General features: G+C 40.0%; 1 protein-coding gene across 1 annotated transcript; it reads right to left on the bottom strand.

The window, feature by feature from the left end:
• Nucleotides 1–3,934: 3,934 nt before the first annotated feature.
• Nucleotides 3,935–23,116, bottom strand: SCP2 (sterol carrier protein 2). Its single transcript, XM_058808210.1, has 16 exons — nt 22,985–23,116; nt 20,909–20,963; nt 20,252–20,323; nt 19,648–19,779; nt 18,889–18,953; nt 17,742–17,868; nt 17,016–17,079; nt 16,653–16,739; nt 15,887–16,037; nt 14,990–15,137; nt 13,291–13,398; nt 10,831–10,984; nt 8,301–8,394; nt 7,545–7,674; nt 6,056–6,135; nt 3,935–4,819 (listed from the first exon to the last, which is right to left on the bottom strand). The coding sequence occupies exons 1-16, from the start codon at nt 23,024–23,026 to the stop codon at nt 4,724–4,726; spliced, it is 1,605 nt and encodes a 534-aa protein (XP_058664193.1). The 5' UTR covers nt 23,027–23,116; the 3' UTR covers nt 3,935–4,723.
• Between the last annotated feature and the right edge of the window lie 308 nt (nt 23,117–23,424).

The following is a 23,424-nucleotide window of genomic DNA, read 5'->3' as shown; positions in this document are numbered from 1 at the left end:
TTTAAAAAAAAAAAAAAAATTAAAGCTCCATGACTGCTTTTAATCTACCTGAAATATGGGATACAGACACAGCATATTTTGAACTTGTTTTATATTATCCATGTTCTTTTTAGCCTGCTGCAGCATTATTAGGATGTTTCTGTTCCTGTATCACAGCATATAACTAACATTTCCCAGAAAACCCACCCTGGGCCATACAAAGCCATCTGCTTTCAAGTTAGCAACAAATTCTTCTTAGAGATACAGGGTACAGAACAGCTCACACTGTCACTCCAACAAATTACACTGCTGTTTATTTAAGTAATAAAGGCATTTGTTCCAAACAGTTGGGGCTTTTTCTAGCATTTGTTCTCCACATGTGGTTTGCTTCCTCAAGTGTTGATTTTTCATAGTTAAGAGACTTTTCCCTGCCTTTTATCCAGCAGGCTAATTGCATTCTTAGCCCTTTCTGCCTAATGAGAGCTGACAGGCAGTACTCTCAGTGCTCTGCAGAGCAGGAAGCCATGGATTTCCTGTTCCAAGGAGGTAAGAGTTGAATGTGACCTCAGATGAATTGGACATATGGGAAATGGACAAAACCTTGTGACTATCTGCAGTTTTTTCTATCCAAAGAAGGAAGATGTAGTCAAGGCCCTTTATCCCATCCTCCTGCATCCTGAAATGATCTATTGCCCAAAAATCCAGCTCTCTGACCCGGCTGCCACAAACTGTGCTCAGCTGTTCACAGCCTCCTGCCTCTGCTGCTTTCCAGAGGGATCCCACACTGTACCAGGATGTGCTGTATACAGGCAGAGCCCCCACAAAGCCACCTGCCAGACTGTGTCACACACAGACATTTTCAAAAGTAAGGGTATTCTTCTGCATTGAACTTATTTCTTATTAGGCAAAGCAGCAGGGCTGAAAAGACAAAACTCAAGTAAATGTTTAAAAATACAATCTGTGCTCCAAAACCAAAGCATTCACTCAAATTTTTGCAAGCCAGATCTGCTGAGTCAGGTACCAACTCTGCTCAGTGGCTCCAACTCTGACAAATCATGTCATGCTTCTCTTGCTTTTTTCATTACAGTGAAAATTCTAATAAGCAAGAATTGCATGTATTTTGCAAAAGAAAATAAGGGTAAGATATACTTGCCAATCAGACAACACTTCTGGCTGTCACACTTATTATAGCTGGGAAAAAAACCCAAACCAAGAGCTGGCAAGGGGTGCTCACCAGAGTCCCTGAAGCAAGAAAAACCTTCCCAAGCATTTTAATATCTAAAGCTGAGATTGCCCCTCATGTGACCTGGGAGTCTGAGAACACCAAACCCTCTGCCTACAAGATTCCAAATTATTTTTTTCCTTTACACAAAACCATTGAAACCAAAATTAAAGCACTGCTATGTTGTGACTGGCCACCTTTTGGTACCTCTAGCTTCCTTTCTAATTCTGCCCCCAAGGAATCCAGTTAACATAACATAATTGCAGTAACATAAACTTCTTTTAAAAGCCTGATCTAAAGCTACAGGGGATTTTAGCTGGAGAAGAAGAACTTAATACTGCTTGGTCAACAGAGCATTAGGGAGTGAGAATGAAAATCTTTGTAGCAAGATTTCTAAAATGGTACAGACTTAGGTAATGCTTTGAGTTATGCAAAAAATGAGGAACAGAACTTCATAATGTCAAAAGCTGCTTTGTACCACTGAGCTTTTCCTCATGAAAGTAAATTATTTCTATCCACTTTGACATTTATTTATTCAAAGTTGTCATATTCTAAGACTGCAGAATGTTCATAGAGGATTTGGGATTTCTAGAAAAAGACACCTTCCCCCTCACTCCCAGAAAACTCAGAGGAAGTATTATATAAAACATTACTCAGCAATTTATAACACAAAGAAGGTGCTGAAAGTGAAGAAGCAATAGAGGACAGATGTCAAAAGAAGCCATTAGCAGGTAAATGGTGTGAATACATGACTTTGTCCTTTACTCCATCTCCTTGCAGGAGAAACACCAGCCTGACCAGCCCTCTCAGCTGCAGGCTGTGCTAACCTTTGCACTGCTCCCTCTACCTACTGCTGACGGGAATGGAAGGATCAGTCTGGGATTTTTCTGTTTTAACAACATCACAGTTGCAGATGCTCAAGCCTGAAAGCCCCAGGCCTGTGCAAACCCAGATTTTTCTGAGAGAGAAATCAGGGTTTTAGCCTTGGACATTATTCCTCTTGGTAGCAAACAAACTCCAAAGTTATTTTGTTACCTTTTCCCCCTTCATAGTTCTGTGCAACTTTCTCCCCTTAAAAAACTTAACCTCATTCTGCAGCTGAGCAATCTTACTTGAACTATCATTGGGATGGACTACTATTTTCTATGTTACCTTGTTTACATTTCAAAATGAATTTGGCCAACAGTGACTAGAAGTATGTTGTGTGTGCGCTCAAAATTCTTGAAAAAGATATGTTCTTAGCTTGCATAACAGAGTTCTTCTGGTAGTATCAGTAACTCAAGAGGAGGAACAAATTGTTTTCTGGACAGAATTACTGCTGCAATCCTGTAAGTCCCCTTTGTTTTAACCCACAAGCCAAATGGCAAGAACTTAGGAAAAAGCAGTGAGTACAATAGCAAGTGTTATTTTACAGGGAGTTAAACACTGCTTTCATTTGAGAGATATGACTCCTATCTATTCCAATCCTTAGATAAGTCAATAAACAATGCACAGGAGGAAACTGTTCATGTGACCAGATTGTACTTTTAAAAGTTTACAGTGGAGCAATGCCATATTTGTACAAATTAACACAAAACTAATGCCTTGGAAAGATGATGAACAGTGGGATCACAAATATTGATTCATCCTGATATTAAAAATCAGGCCTGAACACTGAGTTCCTGGGCAGTAAAAGACAGCTGAAATTCAGTACAAATGAACTGATGCATATAGAACAATAATTTAAAATATTTCCATTTCCCAGTGCAGAAATAAGCACTGAGTTAGTATGAAAGGAATGAGCCCCCAGTTTTAAGAGATCTAAGAAAACACCACCTCAAAACAAGGAGTGGTCAGAAAAGCAACTGGGGAAAGAAAAATAGAGGCAGAAAATGCTCTTGTATCTTGAAAACTTTTAACAGGACAATTGGAATGCTGCATACAGGAAGGTTACAAGGGTCTCTCCATGTGACACAGTTACAGAATGACCTCTCTGTAAGCTGAGAAGCCTGAAGGTGACAGGACAAGAATATAAACACCAGGAGTGCTCTGAAGCTGCTCACTGTTCTTCCAGTAAAACACAAAGCCCCTCAAAAAAGCCCCCAAAACCTAAGAGGTATAAAACTCCAGTGCAGAGGATAGAAAAGGAGTGAGTTTAATTCTGTATGATGTGTAGGTACATAAACTCATGATCCATGCTAAAAAAGCTGTCCAAGGATTCCAAAAGGGACTCGAAAAACTCATGAAAGACAATCCAGATATATTCACTTCTGGCTCAAATTGGTGAGCTGGGAAAAAAAAAAGACAATCAGTGGCAGTTAGGAAAGTACTCTGAGTAAAGAGATGAATGGCCATCCTCCTCTTCTTCCAAGGTACCAACAGGGAGAAAATCCAGGGGCCAGAAGCATTTTTGGTCTGAGGCTGTAGAGCATTCTAACTGCTCAGCAATCTGTCACCATTCCCAACAGGAGGCAGAATGATTGCCTTGAATTTGCTCTTTTTTATTATTATTACTTCAGTTAAGCCAGGGAAGTGAAAGTTTCAGTGTAAGTTCCTCAGCCATAGCCCAAGTATGTGAGGATGTGAGATGTGTCTCCTGGACTGACATGAAGTTTATGGATGAAGTTTTTAGTGCCTGAGGAGGAAAAAGTGGATGCCTGCAGGTGTCCTTTGTGACAACCTGAATAAAATACTCAGTTCAGTACATTAACATGAAATCCACATTTATAAATCTGAGCAAGAGACACACAGAAGAACAGAAAAGTATATTTAATTTTCTATTAAACTTCCAACCAGAATACATTTTCCCAAAACAGAACTTAAAGCTTTTACATAACTGACAAGAATTTCATCATGATCAACACCAGTTTTTACCAGGAGAAAACAGGTAACATATTGGTTATCTTCCCTCTCTGCTCTCCTGGCAAATCAAATCTAATACTTCAAAGTGAAGTATTTTCAAATCCTGTGAACCTCAAAGCAGCATTCTAGTTCCTGCTTACTTCTGGATATTTTGTTTATTTTTTAATTCCAAAGTAGTAATAAGAAAAGTATTTTATAGCAAATTTCTATTCTAAAAAAATGTTAGAGATCCCCTTTACAAGATCATTTTAATGTAAGCAGCAGCAAATTGGAGAGAATGGAAGTCTGAAAGCATTTGTATGATCTGCTATTACAACCTTTATAAAATGCAACTCATGTCATTGATATGCCAAACTATTTATAACTTTCCTCTCTTCCTTCCCAACTAATCTCAACAACAGTAAGCAGGCTAATTCAGCTCTAATTTTTACAAATTGTCCATATTGATTAGAACAAAAGCTGTCACAAAGCCCCACCATGTACCATTTGTAAGTGTTAGTGCCTCAAGCTCAGCCATAGAGAAACTGATGGAAATTGTTAAGAGATTTAAGGTCTCTAACCACAGAATTTAGGTGAGAGAGGTCCAATCAAACCCAGCCTGTGCCATATTATTGATAATGTCTAGTTTAATTCTACTTTTTTGTCAAGAATATCAAGTACTGACTATTTACTCTACTGAGCTCAAAGTTTAGCTTTGCCTGGCTGAAGCTGTAGATTCTGAAGTTTCATTGCCATGCCCATGTTCCCAGAAATCTTCAATTTGCCTTGAAAGAATGCCTGAAAAGAAAGAGAAATCCTGTGAAATGCAATAAAACATTTTATCCCAAATGCACCCCTCCAGACAGTTATGGCTTATTATGGAAGAGCAGTTTGGTATTTCCAACATTCTGGCACCTCACATCCAGCAACAAATGCATTGTCTGACTGCAGAACAGCAAGCTGAGGAAGTTGTATTCTTATTATTTTTTGATACCTAAAAAGAATCAACTTGTTTGTTTCTCAGATTATCACAGCCATGGGTCTGTACCTGGAGCAGGCAGAGCAGCCCATGGCTGGGTGGTGACTGCTCAGAGCAGACAAGCTCATGGATTCAACTGCAAGCAGTAAAGCCACAGTGACAGTAGGTGCCACAACTGATTTCTTAGCTCAATCCTCCTCAGCCTTAACTGGCTTTGTTCCTGATCAATTCAATCTTACAAATGTCTGTTTGTAAAGCAGACATGCAGAAAATTTGGATTTTTTCCTCCAGACCTTGTAAGGAGATAAACTGCATGCACCAAAATTCCCAAACTCTGGATATAAAGCCAGAGTTGCTTCTGAATTTTCTACATGGATATTACATTTCCACCATGTGTTTTATCTTTAAACTTCTCCTAGACACGTTTGAGTTGCAAAATTTACCCCATGATTACCAGACCAAAATCTTGAAACAGTTACCCAGAGCACTTCAAATTTGGAAGCACAGAACAGCAACTTGAAATTAACATAAACATCTGGTTTACTTGTACACTATGACTGCTTTTGGTGCACAGAAGAATAAAAAAAAACCAAATTAAAAAAAAAAAAAAAAAAAAAAAAAAAAAAACTTGCCACCCAACAAGAAAAAATGACAGGCATTCAGTGGATGCTCACCTCAATTTCTACTTTTCAGCACCAAGGTGACTCCTTACACTAATGTCAGCTATGGGGTAAAGCCCTCCAAAGAGAGGCCCACATCCCTCCTTTCTCATGGCATTTTGAAAAAACTGGATTGCCCCTCTTCTCTGCCAAGCAAGCACTATTGTATCTCCTTCTGGGATATAACACAGGACACATCCCTGCAGGATATCTGACACACATCCCTGTCCTTCTTGATCAATCTCACTTTGGGTCATTTGTTCAGAGCACACCAAGAATTGTCATTTTTCAGATCAGCCATGGCAGTTTTGGATTAAAACATTCAAATTATTTCAACTTAAAAACAGGCAAAGCAACCAACCAGTTCCCTGATCAGGCCATCCTTGCTGTACTTACTGTCTGAGGGTTCATTTTGCCAGTCATGAGTGCCAGCAGATCAGTGTCAGCCATGGTGATTGTACAATCTGCCTTCTTATCTGCAAGACAGGAGAAGAATGAAGATTCAAATTCAGAAATTAAACACTTATAGGAGCTACAACTGTGTAGAGCATCCCTTCAGACCACAGGCCAGCAAATGATACCTGAAGCATGTACAAGCAAAAGCCATTAAAATAATATCAGCAAGAGGCAGCTGGGCCACCTTGTAGCACAGAGCACCCCAACAGTGAAGAAAGATGGGCCTTCCTGAAAAGCTAAGCAAATTCATTCATTTAAAAATAAATAATAATTACCTGCATCCAGACAGAATGTTCATTGCAAGCACTGATAATAATTTTTTAGCTTTATCAAGCTTATCTTTGCTAGTATGAAGATCAGCTTGGAGTAGATGAATTTTCCCCTGTGACACTCTCAAGATATTCATTACTGACATTTCAGGCATTTCCTGCCCTCTCCTTCTGTGGCAACAACATGTGCATTCTGAAAGCACTCATTTGAATTCATTCAAGTACAGAAGTTTCTAGGATCTTCTGACTAAAGCAAGCTGGAAAATTGTTTTAATAAATTCTGATATAAATACTGATGTGTAATCCAAAGGGCTAAAATCTGCACACATCTTTTCCTACACTCATCTTATTATTAGACTGAAATCTTTGCTGCCCATTCAACAGAAGACTGTGGTCTTCTTTTTGTAATAACATAACAATGAATTTCTGAATCAAATCCCCATCATATTTTGAATTAAAAGTTGTGTTGCAGGTTCATGGATATATCAGATTTTGAGGACTGGCTCTTGCCTTTGGTTTGTTTGTTGTTTTTTTTTTTTTAATTATCATTACTAGGGTGTGTGACTTCAGATTTGTGACAAGACATTTTCATGGCAAGGGTACAAATCTTGTGTTCTCAATATTTTTATGGGGTTCCCCAACACCATCCAGTCTGTTTCTTATTTCAAAATGGAACTGGAAGTTTATGTCAGCTGCTACAGCACTGAAACCAATTAAGTTTTGTTGTTTAACTATCTGCAGAGGAGAAGTAACTTGACAAGGCAGACCAGTTTACTGCTTACCAGTGTCTCCAGCAAAGCAACTGAAAAAACAGCTACAAATTACATTTTTGGCCCAAATTTTAAGAGGTGAGAGCAACAAAATCCCCAAGGTCTGATTTTCACTTTTTTTTTCCATTCTGATTCTTGTGAAATCATATCACAGATCTGTCTGTAGCCTCTAAGAAAACACACTATTATCTTCAGACAGGTTCAGAGTAGAAGCTGTTTAGTTCTTGGTCTGAAACACCATGGATTAAAAGTGTCAGTAATAAGAAAGTTTAAAATTAAGGTAGCTCTACATCACTTTTGCTCAAGGTCACTACAGCCTGAACAGAATATGAGTTCTGTGTTCATTAGTTTTATGTGTGTTCTGCAATGACATAATAAAAGAGCACTGACCTGAATTAACTGCCACAGAGCCTTTACCATTTTTCACATCTACTATCCAAGTTGCTTCTTTCCCACCAGGACCATCTTTTACTTTGAAGGCAAAGACTCCACCAATTTTCTTAACAAATTGCTCTCCTTCCTGTAATGACACAAAATGAGAAAGTAATTTACTTCAACACAATTTTTAGTTAGTCTTAATTTAATAAAAGTAATTAAAAAACCTTCACCATTTCTACTAACATAAAAATATCTATTCCTCCCACTATGCCTCATTTGAACAACCATAAAAAAATCTTAACAAAAAACCTCAAACTATGGCTATCTATATTGAAATCTATTAAACTAAGAAGAATAGTCCTAACAGCCTTGTCCTGACATGAGTTTGACAAAATGCAATTTCTCCTTCTAATCACACTTAAAAGGCAAGAACCTAACCCCAAACACAAAGTTCTTTGGTTAGTTAGCAAGCTTCTCACCCACAATCTAAACTTGCCTCCACTGAGATATCCCTATGCAGGTAGCAACTATCTGGGGAAAAGGTAATTTAAAATCATGGCACAGTGTAAAAGATTTCTTTTACAAAGAAATTCTTTTACAAAGATTTCTTTTACAAATTTTGTAAAAATTACAAAATCCAAATCTGTAGCACTTGTTTCAATGAGCAGTCCTGAAGAAGTGGTGTTTGCTAACACATTTCCAACAGGTTTCACACACATTCTGTTCTAAATTAAAATCCTGTTGTAGGTGAAAGAAGTAGCCAGATACCTCTTGGAGCTTCTTTTCAATCTCTTTGAAGACCAGGTGTGCTTTAAATCCATCAACAGCTGCACTGAGAGGCACAGCTGCAATACGGCCGTTGCTGAAACAAAAACCCCATTAATTAAAACACTTAAAATCACATTTTCAACATCTTCAAATGACCACCAACAGGCCTAACACCAGCAAGAAACATTTCATTGGTATAAAGCAACTCTGCTATCAAAGTGAAGCTTGCTCTCTTGATAGCCTGAATTACTATCACTCCAGATATCTGGGTGTTCTGTGTATATGAACTGAAGATTAATTTTACAATGGAAGTAAATCATTAATCTTATTCTTGATACTCTGGAGAAATCACCCTGCATGGCCTGATAGCAACATGGAACCCAGATCTTGATTCCTGCAGGGGCACACAGAGCCAAAGTACAGAGAAATGTCCAAAGAAATGGCAATTCAAGCAGCAGGAGGAACAAGTTCACTGCTATTGCCATCTCTTGGCAGCAGAGGCCAGAACTGTGGTCAGGGCTGACACTGCTGAAGTGACAGAATTGCTCAGGAAATGCTGCTGGAACTTACTGGGGTGGCAGTGACACTGCCCTGCAGATGTGTGACAGGGCAGCCAGAGTGGGCACTGTCTTGTCTGAAGGACACATCCATTTTGCCAACAAACCAAGGCTGTACTAACAGGATGGAAACTGTAAGGTTCAAAAAAAGCCACCAAACAAAAAGCAGAACTGTTTCAAAAACTAATGCAAAACTGATCAAGTCCTGCTGCCTTGATTCACATTCTTACCAGCTATTACTAAAGCCAGAGTTCTGATCTGGAACCAGTGACTGACTGTAGTGTAGGAAAGTGGTGTGAAGGACCTCCATAAACACGGAGTTTCACCACCTTTCCCTTAATTTCACAATGCCCATCATCACTCAGTTACATAAGGGGTGTCTGAGCACATCAGCCACTCTGCTCCATTCCAAAGTCTGACACACATTGGTGCAACTCCCTGTGTCAGGGATCTCCCACACAGAGCCTCTGGGAGAACTAAGGGGCTTTAAGCTCCTCTAGGATAAGATGAAATGAGTGTTGCTAAGATTTCTCTGGCTTGAGTTGTACTTAAGACATATTTTAAAAATCCTGAACACTAGAGAAGGTGAAATGAGCTATAGTAAATTAGACTTAAGTTTCTTCAGGAGAAATATTATCTGTACATGAAAAGCTCTCCCTGACAGGAAGGATTACTTCCAGCAGCACCTCAAGGCTGATGATATAAAAATAGCAACATTCTCAATACAGTGACTATTTTTAAAGACAAAGCACAAAGCAATGGGAAAAGGTGTATTCCCTGTAACAGTCTTTTCCCTTCAGATGTAAAACTGTACCAATACCCACTGACAAGCTATGTGAGCATGTTTAAAGAGAATCCATCAGAAGACATATTTTTCCTCACATGGTACAACCTCTTATGGATTAAAAGAGACAGAATTATCACTCCTGACACTACAAAAAAATCACTGCTGAAGCCTTTCAAAGTTCAGTGGCTTCTCTCTCATCACCTCTTCCACAGGTTATATTGTCACCTCCCAGGAACTGCACAGGTTTAGCTGAAACAGATGTTAGAAATATCAGCTGGGAGGGAGGGGTGTGTTTCTTTCTGAAAGGCCAGTGTATGATAAATTCTGCTGTTCACAGGTTTTCAGAGAAAACAAAGCACTGGGATAGAGATTTAAAAGCCATAATACCCACAATAACCATATCAACCTTTCTAAGGAAAGCTGAAAATGAAAATGTAAAGGGAACTGTATTGCAAGTCTCCCCTGAAATATCAGAATACAAATTTTAAGTGTGTTCTCCCAATTCCTGTCTATTTGAGCATTGAGCTAGAGCAGAGTGCAGCAGCTTCTTATCAGTGTTCTCCCACTGTGAAATAGGCTACAATTGCCAGTGCAAATTCTGTAGCCAGTAACACCCCAGAACTGTAAGGAATTACAGTATCACATAAAACCGGACTGAAAGCAATCCTTCACAGAGCTAAACCAGTAACAATTTTAGCAGAGAAAGCAGTGGTTTCTCTGTTCCCATGAATGTCTTGCTGGTTTTGGCAGATAGCTAGTTTCAGTTAGTTACTTTTAATGTGTCCTGTTTTATTCTTGGAATGGTTTTTATTTGGTGGCTTTTTTCCTCGGAACATCGCTCTTCCTCACTGAGGAATGGCTCCACATGAGCCATTTCTACAAGCCGGTGTGAGCTTTCCAATAACAGCGCTCGATGTGACACGAGAGCGTGTGAATTTTCACCTCAGCACAGACGTGCAGTGCCGCAGGAACACAGGAGTGTTTAGTTTACAGGGCAATCTCCCCCCTTAGCAGCGGCAATAACTCCAAAAGCACGAAGTTGTGAGGGCGCAGGCAGCGGCACAGCCAGGCTGGGCCGGCAGCGCTGTCCCCGCGCTCCGCGCCGCCCCAGCCCAGCGCTCCGGAAGGCCCGGCGGTGCAGCCGCGGTTCCCCCCGTGCCGGGCGAGCCCCCGGTGCGTGTCTCACCTGCCGTCCCGGGGGAAGCCCATCCTGAAGAGCGTCACCACCACGGCGCCGCCGAGCCCCAGGTTGTGCTGCAGCGCGACCTTCGCCCCCGGCACCTGGCGCCGCCCCGCCAGCCCGCGCAGCTGCCAGCACAGCTCCGCGCACTGCGCCAGCCCTGAAACATCGAGCGCAGAGCCCGCTCAGCCGCGGCCTGCCCGCCAACGGGGCCTGGGGAGCTGCCAGCCAGCGAACTTGTGAAAAACGCGTGGATTTTATCATTGGCTTTTCTAAATGGATATTATATGTGTTGTGTTAGAAAGTAATGCTGTATTAATTCTCTTGAAGAGCGTGTTAAATATAGTTTTAGGTTATAAAAAATGTTAAAATAGAAACTGTGCTATGTAGGATACTTTTTTTAAAGAAAGGACTCGCAGCGAGATAGCAGCCACAGGACGCCTGAATCTTTGAGAGAGAAAGAATTTTTGCCCTCATATCAGAAGAAACGAACTTCTTCCCACCTTGAAGGCACTGTTAGGATTCAGAGGAGGAAGCTGACACTGACCAGACGGAATCCTGTGTTTGAATGGAATTTATGCATCATGGATGAGGTTGCTTTTAAGGGTTAATCCTCTGTTAACGTGGGTCCTTTTTCGGGCTCGTGCTGCCCAGAAAAGGTACCCGGACATCTGTAACTCTTTGTCTCCATTGTCTCATATTGTCCTAATTCAAATTGTCCAAATGATTATTACTCTAATTGTATAACTATTTTTATAACCATTTTTATTACTATAAAACTTTTAAAATTTTAAAAACAAGTGATTGGCATTTTTCACAGAACTGGATGTCCCTGGGAAGCCCAAAGGAAGGGAAACCCCTTTGCACAGCGACCCTGGCACTCTGGGATTGTGTTCACCCTCAGTCTCCATGCCAGCAGCTCTGTCTGCAGCCAGGGCCCAGCCTGGGAGAATCACGGAGTTCATTGGAAAAGAGCTCTGAGACCATCGAGACCAGCCCATGGCCAAGCACTGAGTGCCATGTCCTTCCTTCAACTCTCCACCACCCCCCAGGCAGCCCATTCCAGTGTTTAACCATTCTTTCTGTGTCAGAATTGCCCTGGATGTCCAGCCTAAACCTCCCTAGCACAGCTTGAGGCTGTATCCTTTCATCCTCTGGTTACAACCCTTCTTCCAGGGAGCTGGAGGGAGTGAGAAGGTCCCCCCTGAGCCTACATTTCTCTGGGTTGAGCTCCCCCAATTGCCTCAGGAATTCCTCACAGGATTTGTGCTCCAGACCTCCCCCAGCTCTTTTGCCTTTCTCTGCACATTCCTCAAACTTTTCTCCTTTCCCCCATCCCTTCCTGTCCCTTCCCCTGGACAACTGCACAGGTCTTTGGACAAGGGACACAAGCAATCTGCATTTCATGCACACAATTGTACATATTGCCAACTGACATATTATGAAGGAGTTAAGGAGTTTTAAAATTCCAGTCATAGATGAGAATGAGCAGGTTTCATTCACATTCTCTCAGCCTCAAGGAGAGGGTGTGTACTGTGGTGCAGCCTGCCCTGCAATGTTTGGATATTTCAGAGGATTTACATGACCCTTGCTTAGCATGTAACTGGCCTCAAGGCTGTTTCCAAGGGAAATGAAGCTGACAGGCTAAGACTTGTCATTTTCTGCATTTTGCTGACTCTTCCTCCATCCCATGGCACTGGAGAAGCAAGAAGCTATCTCTGCTTCTATCACTGTGTAACAGACAAAAATTAACATAAACCTGGCAATGCAAAACTCTCACTCTGTTACAGATATCCACAGTCTCATTTTTCTGGAACCCTTTTCCTCCAAAGTTTCCTAACGCTTCCCCCGCCCCCCACACTTAACTGCATATTGTATCTCACTGTTACAACTGTTTAGATTAAGATTTGGTGTTTCACAAGGTTTCATCTTCTCCAATTTTCTGATAATTTCTCATTTCCAAATTCACCCAAGGAGGGTGAATTATCTTTACAAATCCAATACATTTTTTCCAAGAGCCAACTCATTTAGAAACAAGAACAGTAGTTTAAAGAAAGAAAAAAAAAACAAACAAAAAAGGGGAAACCTACATTGCTGGGAAATGGTGACCAAGTGAGCTTCTGTTGTAAACATCAGATAAATATTTTGACATCCAAGACTTAACAAAATAGGCTCTAGTGCAGCTAACAATAGTACAGGCAGGAAAAATCTCCAAAATCAGAATTTTACAGGATGACATCATATTGGAACAGTTATTCAAGTACTATTCAGAAGTTGTACTATTGAGCAATTATTTAGGAAGGTTAAGCTGTGTTACCCTGCTCCAACACTTGCATTATTTGGAAAGAAGACTTGAGGGAAGAAGCTTTGAGTCCCTCACATTTCAAGCACAGATGGGAAGCACTTGCCTGCTCAAGAGCTGTATCTCTTATCTAATGGGTGTGATTAAATAAAGGCTTTGCATACCTGTGGCACCAAGAGGGTGTCCCTTGGAAATCAAGCCACCACTGGGATTAATAACCCATTTTCCTCCATAAGTATTGTCTCCTCTGTCGATCAGGTCACATGCTTTTCCTATAAAACAGAATTCATGTAAGAAAAATGTTCTTTTTTTATTTGTAAGTGATTTTTCAGTTCTGCTGTAACTTACCAGAGATGCTACATGTCAGTCAAACCCTAGGAAATGTTACAGCTCATCTTTCACAAAGAGCAAATATTGACCAAACTACATTAATGAGACTTGCTCATACCATTGGAGAAAGCATAACATGGAAGAGAAGCATTTGTACAAGAGCTGTTTTTAATTTGCAGTTGAATTGTTCTGTTGGTGTATACAGCATTATGATGCAATCAGTATAATGAAGCTATTTAGATTTTGTTCATAAAACTGCAGTGATAATTACATTTTTTCTAAGTTGTAATTTGTGACCCCCAGGACTTGGAAGGTGATCACCAAGTTGAACACAAACCCCTGTCACAAAGGCCAACTAATGGTACCTTGGGCTGTATTCAGACATTAAAATAGTGAATAAAACCACTCAGAAGACTAATGTTCAGAATTGTTTAGCTTTCCAGACTACAGACAATTCTCCCTTTTAACCAGGCTCTTACTCATTTATTCTTGTACCAGCTTCTCCAGCCTACATTAATAACACTGAAGTGTAAAAAAGATCTGTCATGGTTCCATGGTGCCATTAAATGAGAATACCAAGTTAGATTTGCCCATCTAAATCCACAGTGGTTTATGTCATTTCATTAATTTTTATGCCTAATTAGTCTATCATTCCAAGATAAATTTCATATACTATTAAGGCCAGACTGACAAAGGGTTGTGAGAACAGCACTATTAAATAACCATGCACAAGGCTAATTAGTCAAACAGACAAGTACCACCAGGATTATTCTGCATTAATTAGAGGAATGAACCTAAAGAGCTTAATGTACTTGTTTAAATATGTCAAACATTTACCATTTTTGCTGTAGATCCATAAAAATACAGCAAAAATGAGAGTAGAAAGCAGATATTAAAAGGCAAACACATTAAGTCTTCCTGGAGTTCCATAAATGTCTGTTTCAGTAAGAAAGCTCAGACCTAATATACCACCTAGTGCCAGAATATGGTATTTCCTCACAGGTGGTTAAAAACAAATTAGAGAAAGATTATATCACATGATAACCTTTGCAAAACAAGACTATGTTTACAATTTAAATACATCATGAACTGAAATAGCAGTGCAATCCATTATTTATTTGAAATCATAAAATACCCTCTTTAACAGAAATTTTTAATGCTTTTACTTACATGCACAGACCTGAATTCCACTGCCATTCAATCTGTTGTAAATCCAGCAAACTCACTGACATTAAACTAATCTGAGCATTGTTACATAGTTGACTTTAGATGCACGTTGACAACATGCCAATAACTCTGAGGCAAAGATGTTTCAAAGATCAGTGACTGGCTAAAGCCCCCCACAGGCAATTCTTGTTCTATATTTATCTTATTAAAAGGAAATACATAGATGGAGGGAAATCTTGGGGTAAGATTATGCTAGAATGCAGCTCCAAAAAAGGGGCCTAAGACTGAGATCACAGGAGTTCTTAATTTGGACATCCTTGGTGCTTTTCATTTTAACAAAACAATTATCTCCACTGCTGCTCTTACCTTCTGGACACAGTCCCAGAGCTTCATAGGTGATGAACTCATTAACTGAGAAGCAGTCATGAAGTTCAATCACATCAACATCTGTAGGTTTCAGCCCTGCTTTTTCAAAACATTTTTGTGCAGCATTTTTAGTCATGTCATAGCCAACCTGAAAAAAAGAGAAATTCTATGTTAAAATATCATTACAGAAGTATAGCTCACAGCTTAATTTTTACACTTAACTGTGCTTCTATAGATCCTGTCAGTGAAAGAAGGAGATGGTATTCTGATTTATTTGATTGCATCACATGTCAGAGCTTGATAGTCATACAATAAAAATTGTCTAGAAAGAAATAACATATTCTAAGGCTTATTGTAGGCATGCAAAACCTTTCTGGGGAATATCCTCTATTTCCTTAACCTTGATCACAACCCAAATTGTTCCTTTGCATGACTCAGATCAATAGCCTTGACAGAAATCCTCAAATTGCACTGTTACCTCTTTATATGATCCACCTGATTGTTTTAAATTTCATTACTACTATAAAGAGAAAAATGCAAGGAATTTTCATTTGCTGCTGAAGTTGTTAAAAAAATAGCCTGTAAATAATTGGTTAAAAACTAGGTTTCTGATAGCCTGTTTATAAGTTACTTATTGTCATTCCACAATCATACTACTTGCTTATTATATACCTGTCCAAATGAAATCAATTTTGCATTCACCACAAAGCATAATATGTTTGCTCATTGACATGAAAATGTTTATAGCATCAGTAGGACTTGCAGGCACTTAAAAAAACCTAAACCCAAAACCGAACAAAAAAAACCCCACAAAATACCAACCCAAAACTATAAACAAAAAAAACTCAGAAAAAATCACCCCAATGAGTACCAGGGAATACAGAATTGCAAACCTACCATCTTCATACAACTGTTCCCTTCAAATGTGCTTGGATAATCAGTAGCCATCACCTGTGCTAGAATTTCCACAGCTTTTGGTTGCAATTTATGCCTTTTCACAAACTCCTCATTAGCCAAAATTGCAGCTGCAGCACCATTTGATGTTGGACTGATTGAAAGAAAAATAATGATGTTATTGTTCTAAATCAGTAATGTCAGTCTTCATTAGATTGTTGATCTTCCACAGATTTATCTTTTAATACATACAAAAAAACCCAACAAACAAAACCCCACTTTCTTTGGCTGATACCACTGAAACTATAAATTCCATCAACGCTTACTGGACACTTTCAGTAATATTTATACCAGACATTTGAAAATCATTACATCAAAATAGAAATGTGTCATTAAGGTTTTTCAATTTAGGACAAATCAAAGCTTCTACTTGGCTATAAACATATATAAACACATATATAGAGTGCTTAGGAAAGGCTGAAGTGAAGAATTAACACTTAACAGTGATGGATGCACATTAGTAATAGAACAGAATTACATTAGAACCCCAAAGTACAAAACTTCTTTCAGCTCACTGTATTACACTGAGAGCAAGTATCTAGTGTTTGGTCATGAGAGATTTTCCACATTTGTTTTATTTATAAAAAGTTTTACTGAAAGCAATCTGTAAATTATAATTAACACACAAACAGACTTTATTTAAATAGATGGCCTACTATATTTGTCTTAACATCAAGATCTATTTCACAATGCAAAGTCCTCTCCTTACCAACACTGTAAGACAGTCAAGTAATCAAAAACTTTGCGAGAGTGCAGAACTTCATCCAATGTGTACTCCTTTTGGAACTGGGAATACCTAAGGGAAACACACAGATGCCATCTCAGGCTGAGCAGCAGACACACTAATATCACACTATTAGGCAGCTAGAGAGCTCTCTTTACAAACTATAAGGCACTGGATAGATAGTTATTTTTTAATATATTTCTAGAATAATTTATTGATTTTCTCATTCCATAATAAAGAAAATATGCTGAAAATGTTCTGAATGTATTCTAAAAATACTACTTTGTTGTGCAGGAATTTTTTTAACAACCAAGGCTGTTGACTACAGAGGCAGAGTACAGGACTCACGGGTTGTTGGTTGAATGGCTGTGGTTCTTCCATGCAATCTTTGCAAAGTATTCTGGATTTGTCCCTGAAAAGGAGAAAAAAAAAAAATCTGTGTTTAAATACTTTGTTTGCTCAAACAGTGCTGACGTAACAGTTTAAATATTGTGTCATAAGAATCTGACCTTTACAAGCATCTTTACAAGAAACACATTGTTATGAAGACTTTCCTTAAAACTCAGCTGAGGTTTCAAAATTAGATAAAAACTACTAAACGTGACAGAACAACCCAATTGCATATTTAACACTCACATAAAAACACAGAAAACATGTGCATTTTATTTGTAGTAGTATTATTCTACTGCTGAAACTTAAATGATCATTTTCCTATCAGTGCAAAACAGCTGCAGTGAAACTGTAGACTCTAAGTCTATTTTTTTTTTCATATAATAGCCTAAAAGTGCAAATAAAAGATGCCCAACAGGCCAGGCTGTTACCTTGGAGCCAATTGTCTGGTCAGGGGTAGCAAACAGCAGTGGCAGCAGCCTTGTACTAAGGATTAAATCAAATCAAACACCCAACAGCTTTTGCCCAACAGTTCAGCCCCATGCCCATCTACCTATCCTAAGGCACAGGGATAAATGCAGGGAGTTATGCAACCCTAATGCTACCATTTCATAAAACAAAATCTTATTATTTTTAAATCACTTCATAAAGAGAAGACAATGAAAAAAATGTATTTTAACAGACCATATTTCTCCATATGTTCTTTGCCAGCGCTTGCAAACATCTGAGGTGCCACTGGAGCACTTTCTAGGCCATATTTATTTATCATAATGTCCAAGTGCTTGTCCATAGGATTAGTTCTGTCTGCAAACTGAAAACAGAAATACAAATCAGACCATAATTTCCTTTTCTTTTCAACATCACCACAAAACTGTCACAGATTTCAAGCAAATGATAAGTTTTTCTAATATTTTAACAAGTCCCTGCAGTATGCTGCACTTCAGAGACATGATCAGAAGTATTGATAATTTCCTAGCTATAAAAAAAAAGTAAATAAGCAGAAAATTCTTGACATTATAACCACAGCACTGATTCATGGCAACAATCACTGCTACATGATTTGTATCACAGTCACTATTTTCAGCAGGGGACTTTAGGTATTTTTCACCTCACTTAAAATCCTACTGTTTACACAGTTTTAAGTTATAAAATTAATACTCTATAGTATTTTCAATGAAGCTTATAAGAAATATTGTAAAGCATGTTAAAAGATAACTCTTTCTCAGTTTTACCACTTGCTAAATTTAACGTTTTTCACCCAAACCTCTTGAATATATTATCAAATTTGGCAGTTCTGCAGTTAAATGACATATGGGCTCTAATATTGCTTGCCTTAAGGCAAAATACAAACAAACCCACACACACTTCTCCTGTAAAAACAAATAAGATTCAAGAAGCCCTTAGTTTTTGGGAGAGTATGTTAACAGGTCAACTGAGTAAGCATCAGACCAGAAGAGCCAGAATCTTTCTTTGATTTGCTGTGCTGTTTGAGAAAGATACTTCAGTTACTCAAAGCTTCAGCATTTTATCTGGTATTTTCCTTTTTCCCCACTAACCCAGCCTTTAACATAATCTTGGCAAAATACAACAAAAGTGACACATGAATTTTGCATGGAATGTTTTAGAATTTACTTTTTATAGTATGTCATAGCTGCCATCAGAATCACAGACCTCACTAAAAGATTATTTAGATCAAACTAATGGTTTCTTTTGTCATCATCTACAGGAACACAGTAAAGCAAGTGGTGTTATTGACAATACAGCTCAGAGAATGAGGAAGAAGTTCATCTCATGCACAAACATGAACATATCAAGTGTTTCAGACACTTACATGTGAAGCAAGAGATCCTTTTGCCATCCTCTCAAAGCCGAGTGCCAGAACACAGTCTGCCAAACCTTAAAATAAAATAAAATGTGTGACTATTTCAAGCACAATGTGATTATAAATGACACTAGATACTAACAACTATTCAATTACAAGATATGTACACAAACACCTGCCAGCTGCCCTTCCTTCCTCCTTCATTTTTGAAAGACTTACATTAAGATGGACAAGATATTGATACAAAGATATTGATACCTAAGAATGAAAGATCACTGCAGCGTTGGGGTTTACTTTTAAGTGTCTGACAGCAACTCTCATAGACAACCAAGCATTTATGTCTCAGTTACAAATACTAAACAATCATACACAGTGTTACTATGGTTGTCATTACAGAAACATCAGCATCAGTGCAAGAAAGTATCAAAGTCCACAAACGAACTGCAAAAACAGGAGGAAATACTCATCTGATGGTTCAAAGCATGGTCTGTCAGACTGTGCTCTCCCCTCCCTTCCAAAAACATGATAGTTAAACACTTGTATACACTTCAAGCTAAAAGAAAAAAGCTAAGCTTTTTAGCAGATCCTTCTTTTAGTGCCTGCAGTACTCTAATGCCACTTGTTCTGCACTCCTCCAAACAATTATCGCAGAAACACTTAACTGGCAGAACTGACTGGGTTCACAGAGCTCATGGCACAGGAAAAGACATGTGCATCCTCATACACCATCCTACTGCATCTCTTAGGTCACAGAGCAAAACAACCCACCTCCTTCTACAAGCTGTCTGGCCATGAACAAAGCAGTGGCTCCAGTAGCACAGTTGTTGTTAACATTGATGATGGGAATGCCAGTTAGACCCAGACCATGGTAGATTGCCCTCTGCCCAGAGGTTGAGTCACCTTCAAATGAAAACACAACATTAAAATAAGGTACAAACTCACCCAAGTTTTGCTTTTGCTGCCATGTATGTGAAGTGCTACCAATTAAACTGTAATCCTGAACTTCTGAGCTGTCACCTTGAGTATGGCTCTAGGTACCCACAGTAAAGAACCTCAGAAACAAGATGAAACTCCTCAGATTTTATAAACAGAAGTTTGTTCTGTTTGTGCTTCACGGGCTGTGAATCAAAGGGACATAACTGGACTGGACAGAAGGGTCTTAGAGGTGTGGCTTGGGAGCTGCTCTAGGTATCACAGCAGACTGACCCTACTTCAGTTGCCACAACACAATTGTTAATAGGGAACCAGAAGGAAAGTAAATAGAAAAATGTTTTTGGAATAGAAATAGATTTCCTCCTAATAGAAAGCTTATTGATGCCATTCCTCTTACTTTATCCACATAGAAGTCTCATCCCAATCAAACAATACTCACCATAAACATAACCCACACAGGCCTGCTTCACTGCTGAATAAGGAATCCCAGCATCAGCTAAAGCTGCCTGGCCTGAAAAAAAACCCAGTTTAAAAGTTGGAAAAAAAGTTTAAAATTGAGAGAAAAATTAAAAAACAAATCATCTCTCACAACCACAACAAGCAAATCCAGAGTAGAATGCATGAGTCCTGCATTCACAAGTAAGAGTTGTAGAAATTCCTTATTATATGGTGCAAATATAGTCTTGGACCTCATAAGGACAACTTCATTCTCATAAGGACAATTTCACAGTTTTGAATTTTTGAGTTCTGAACAAGCTTCTTTATCAGAAAATTTCACTCAATCAGTTCTGTGCTCATGCACCAATGTTGTTCATCCCAATAAGAATAGGTTTTCAATAATATAGGTAAGTATTCCATTATTTAAGTGCACAATCCAATTTTAAGCTATCCTGCTGACTTCAGCCTGGAAGAGCTGACCTGGACAGGTCAGTTATGGATTTGCTGAAAGTGGTCTGAATTTTTTAAATCTGTTTTTTTAGATGTATCTATTTATTAAACAGTAGCTTTTCCTTCACATGTATTATAAAACTATTGGCTGTAAGACCTAAAAAAATAAGCATCAGCAGTCAAACAAAATGCTTTATTACTAAATTACCTGCTTCCTTAGCCATGTCAGGATAATCAGCACTCCTCTCACTAGGCTTTGAAAACTGGCAAGAGAAAAGGAAGGAAAACAAGCTGAGAATAAATCGCAGTGAGATTTAACTCATATTTTGCTCAAAATGGTACATTTAAAAGCTCTATATTTAATTTAGAAATAAGTTTTAAATAATGCAAAAACATGTAATTTCATTGACCCAAAAGTGCATGTACAAAATCTTTACAATTCCCAAGTGCTGCTGCCAGACCCTGCAATGGCTAAAGGGAGAAAATAATGCAACTTTATGGGAGCTGAGAGCCATTTCTGGTCACTGTTAAAGAAGATCCATGACTATGGAGATGGACAATAATCCTGTCCAAAGCCTGTGGGTGAGACAGAGAATAACTGTAATCTTCACCAATTCATTGTAATATTCATTGAAACATTGATAATTACTTCCCTTACACTTTTTTTCTTTTTTTTTCCTTATAATCCTATTTGTAACAAGAAAATTATTGTTCTTTGTAGAGAATTTATCATACCTTACTCCTCAACATTGGAGTAGAGGTGACATTTCCATTTTCTTTATCCTAATGCTAACTACTTATAATCCTACAAATTATTTGATGTCCCCTGTGAGCATATGAAAGTTAATTTGCTGCCTCCTTCTGCATATGTTCCTGACTCCAGTCATTTGTATCACTTGGCTGTACTTTCTGCAGTGCCTCCTTTCATTAATTTAGACAGAGAATTTACATAGCAAAGGTCATAAGAAAAAACAGTTGGTGAGTTAGTCATTGTAAAAGTCTGTATTGATACTGCTTGGGCTGACAGAGAGGAGAAGAGAGTCCTGACAATTCCTCAAGTCATACTCAAGTGGTAACTGACATGATCCACTCCTGAAAATGCAGAGCACTGAGGAACTGACAGTTATGCACACGTCAAACATGGACTGTTGTTGTGAGAAGATATAACAAATTTTAGCAGTCATTAAATCATTAATGTTAATCAAATAGAAGGAATACAGTGCTAAAGGATTTCATTGTAAAATACTTAAGATGCAATATGGTGCCTGACAGGTTTTACTTGTCTCTTCCATAAGGACATCACAAGTGACTTCAATAATTTCTATTAGTACATTCTGTGATCTAGTCCAGTAAACACAATTAACAGAATTGCCTTTAACCTTTCAATTCCTCCCCTATCACATCACATGCTGGAAAGGTACCCGTGCAGCAACAAGACAAAAAGTTATTATTTAAAAGGTGGCCAGGAGGAGGAGTTTCTGATTACTCTGGCAAATGTCAAAGTTGCCTTAAGATTCATCCATCAAGACAAAAATGGTTCTTTTACTGTTGCTCTTTGAAAATCATAAAAACGTTTAGGTAGGAAAAGACCTTAAAGATCAAGTCCAACTGTTACCCCAGCATTGCCAAACCCAGGCTGCCAGTTCCTGGGTTTGACAACCCTTTCGGTGAAGGAATTTTACTTAATCCTAATTCTAACTTTAATCATGCTTTGTGGAAAATTGAGGCCAATTCCCCTTGTCCCATCACTTGTTACTTGGGAGAGGAGCCCCACGCCCAGCTGGCTCCACCTGCTCCCGGGGAGCTGCGGAGGAGCTGAGCGGGCGAACCTTGCGCTCACAACCCCAGGGACAGGAACAGAAAGGTCCCAGACAGACCCTGCAGGCCCTGAGCCCTGTCCCGGGATGGCCCTGGGCCAGCGGCTGTGGGGACACAGGGACACGGGGACACAGGGACAACGTGCCCACTGCAGGGCTGCTGTATCGACCCGCTCTGTGGAGCAGCACGTTCACCTTGGCCGGGGTCCGGCCTCCCCCGCAGACCGAGCGAGGGTGAACTTTGCGCGGAGCCGCTGCCGCCGGGCCGGGACCGGGCTCCGCCAGCGCGCACCGAGGAGCCGCCGCATCCCGTGAGGGGCTCCAGCCGCGTGGGGGAGGGCGCGGGCGGCTCCCGCAGCACTTCCCCCTCAGCACTTCCCCCTCAGCGGACAGCCGGGGGGCGCCGCCGAGGCCGCCCCGGCGCGGGCCGGGCCGTGTCCCCCCCGCGCACAGACGGGTGCCGGTACCTTGGTCATGCCGACGCCCACCACGAACACCCGGCGCTGCATGATGGCGGTGGCGACGGGACGATTCCTGCTTCTCCCGCTGCTGTCGCCGTGTCCCGCGGGCCCTCAGCGACACCGGGGCGGGGGCGGAGCGAGCGCCCGGGGGCCGGGCCCCATGGACCCGCCCCTTAAAGGCGCAGAGCCCCCATTGCGGCACCGGCCGGGTGTCCCTGCCCAAAGCACAGCCATGGCCAGTCCTACAAACATCCTGCTTATCCCCCTGGATTCCCCCATCCCGGCAATTAGCAGACGTTTTCCCAAAGCGGAGGTGCAATGAAGTTCACTGCTTCTCCAGAGAGGGGCAGCAAAGATGGCGAAGGGTCTGGAGTACAAGTCCTGTGAGGGGGAGCTGGGGGCGCTCAGGCTGGAGAAAAGGAGGCTCAAGGGGCCCTCCCCGCTCT

The sequence above is a fragment of the Ammospiza caudacuta genome, chromosome 7, assembly GCF_027887145.1.
Source record: "Ammospiza caudacuta isolate bAmmCau1 chromosome 7, bAmmCau1.pri, whole genome shotgun sequence".
NCBI classification, from domain to species: domain Eukaryota; kingdom Metazoa; phylum Chordata; class Aves; order Passeriformes; family Passerellidae; genus Ammospiza; species Ammospiza caudacuta.
This window is presented reverse-complemented; position numbering and strand designations above follow the sequence as displayed.